At 44.3% G+C, this 2,663-nt stretch overlaps 1 protein-coding gene across 1 annotated transcript in view; it reads left to right on the top strand.

Moving 5' to 3' along the window:
* Kdm3b (lysine demethylase 3B) overlaps nucleotides 1–2,663 on the top strand; it is a 104,754-nt gene that overhangs the window by 37,991 nt on the left and 64,100 nt on the right. Inside the window, exon 8 of the mRNA XM_023703372.1 lies at nucleotides 1,196–2,438. Within this exon, the coding sequence (XP_023559140.1) occupies nucleotides 1,196–2,438 (1,243 nt within the window). The remainder of the gene's footprint in view (nucleotides 1–1,195; nucleotides 2,439–2,663) is intronic.

Raw genomic sequence — 2,663 nt, 5'->3', positions numbered from 1 at the left:
AAATTTGTGACATTAGTACATTCTTAGTGTTATAAAGCTACTATCTAGTTCCAGAAGGTTTTCTCTTCCCAAAGCAAAACCCTACATCCATTAGTACTTTACTACGAAAAAGTTAAGCTTTCTATTAAAATGTTAATTTTCTAGTAATCTATGGTTTGTAAGTCAAGTACTCAGCTCTAGGTTTTATTTAAGTTGCCAAGTACTGAGTAAGGGCTCATATCTACCTATGAATTCCTCTGTGTGTGTTTACAGGTACATAATATGTTGGAAAGTGCCCCACCCGTCTTACACAAGTCATTCATATGGAGAGGTTAAGATTGTCAAGATAAAAGAGAAAGTGTTTTATCACTTCATTCACCAGTTTGTTATGCTGAGTGTTTTTGTTTTATCAATATTTCAGTACATATTTTCCTTTTTGGAGCCTTACTGGATCCTAGTTATAACATACGATCTCAGTACATAACTTTCTTCAGTTTAGCATCTTTGGTCTAATGCTAATTGAAAATATTATTTAACTTTTAATATGACATGAACCCATAAATAGATGGCTAACTTCCAAAATGTTTATCTTATGTTTTAGATGAATAAGTAGAATACTTTTCTTAAATGAACAATGGGCTGGTTGTGACAGAGAAATCACTTTTTGAAAGGGGCTATCTACAGTAGCGTAAATTTGGGCCGGAGAAATGGCTCAGTAGAATAAGCACTTCCCTGGCAAGTGCAAGGGCCTGAGTTTAATCCCTGGTTCCCCCTCCCCCCCAAAAAAAAGACACGGTAGCTTAAATAAATTAAAATTTTAATAGTTGTTCAAAAGCCATTGAGGTAAATACTATACAGGTCACTGGTACATTCAAAGTAAAAGCCGATGTCTGTTTAGAAACTCTTTTCCCTAGTTTCCTAGTAGTCTCTGTACTTCCAAATCCTAAGATACTAAGAAACCTTTGCAGCTTCCTATCATTGAACACTGATGGGTAATGACCAAAGGAGTGGCAACTCGAATGATGCCCTGCTATCTCTGTGGCAGGTTCACCCTACCAGTGCTGATGAAATCTAGTTGAAATAACAGATCTGTGGAACTCAAGGAAGAAAAGTTGACTGACACACAGAAGTATTGATTTGGTGATAGCAAGAAGGAAAAAAGAGTTTGTTAGGTTGTCTTGAGAAACTGCATCACTAACCCCTTTGTTCCTTTCAGATTTCAAGAAACTCTACTCTGGGATCTTCCGGATTTGGAGCATCTCTCCCAAGTTTATCACAACCTTTGACTTTTGCAAGTGGACGGAGCCAGTCCAATGGGGTTCTAGTCACAGAACACAAACCTTTGGGCTTCTCATTTGGCTGTAGCTCTGTACCAGAGCCTCAAAAAGACTCCGATCTCTCCAAAAACTTATTTTTTCAATGCATGTCCCAAACTTTACCTACCAGTAACTACTTTACTACGGTTTCGGAGAGTTTGGCTGATGACTCCTCTAGTCGGGACTCATTCAAGCAAAGCCTTGAGAGCCTGAGTTCAGGCCTGTGTAAAAGCAGATCTGCTCTTGGAACAGACACAAAGCTAGGCTCTAAGGCTGGCAGCTCTGTGGACCGAAAAGTGCCTACAGAGTCCATGCCCACCCTCACTCCAGCTTTTCCACGGAACCTTCTAAGTACCCGCACTCCAGAGAGTCATGAAAATCTATTTTTACAGCCTCCCAAACTGTCCCGAGAAGAGCCTTCTAACCCTTTCCTGGCATTTGTGGAGAAGGTTGAACACAGCCCTTTCAGCAGCTTTGCATCTCAGGCATCAGGTAGCTCTGCTACCACTGTCACCTCCAAGGCAGCGCCCAGCTGGCCTGAGTCTCACTCCTCCACAGACTCAGCATCTTTAACAAAGAAGAAGCCCCTCTTCATTACAACTGACTCCTCCAAGCTAGTGCCTGGTGTTCTGGGCTCTGCTCTTAGCACCGGGGGCCCAAGCCTCTCTGCCATGGGGAATGGCCGCTCCAGTTCACCCACCAGCAGCCTCACCCAGCCCATAGAGATGCCTACTCTCTCCTCCAGCCCCACAGAGGAAAGGCCAACTGTGGGGCCTGGGCAGCAGGACAATCCCCTCCTCAAAACCTTTAGTAACGTGTTTGGCAGGCACTCAGGCGGTTTTCTGTCCTCCCCAGCAGATTATTCACAGGAAAACAAAGCTCCCTTTGAAGCTGTAAAAAGGTTCTCACTGGATGAGCGAAGCTTGGCCTGCAGACAGGACTCAGACTCCAGCACCAACAGTGACCTATCAGATTTGAGTGACTCTGAGGAGCAGCTGCAGGCAAAGACTGGCCTGAAGGGGATTGCAGAGCACCTGATGGGGAAGCTGGGCCCCAATGGAGAGCGCACTGCTGAATTGTTGCTGGGCAAGGGCAAAGGGAAGCAGACCCCCAAGGGGCGGCCACGGACTGCCCCCCTGAAAGGTGATCCTGCCCAGACCGTCCGCAAGCTTTGCTCTGGCACTAGCCTTGAATACATGTGCTCTTGCATAGTAGTGGCCCTTTATTTATTTGTTTGTTTGTTTGTTTATTTATTTATTTTTGCAGTGCCAGGGATTGAACTCAGGACCCTGCACTTGCCAGGCAAGTGCTTAGTCTACTGAGCTATCTCTCCAGCCCTTGGCCCTCTTTTTTTTTTTTTTTTTTTTT

The sequence above is a fragment of the Octodon degus genome, unplaced genomic scaffold, assembly GCF_000260255.1.
Source record: "Octodon degus isolate 3935 unplaced genomic scaffold, OctDeg1.0 scaffold00169, whole genome shotgun sequence".
Lineage (NCBI taxonomy): Eukaryota > Metazoa > Chordata > Mammalia > Rodentia > Octodontidae > Octodon > Octodon degus.
Note: the sequence above shows the minus strand (reverse complement) of the source record. Positions and strands in the feature narration are given on the sequence as shown.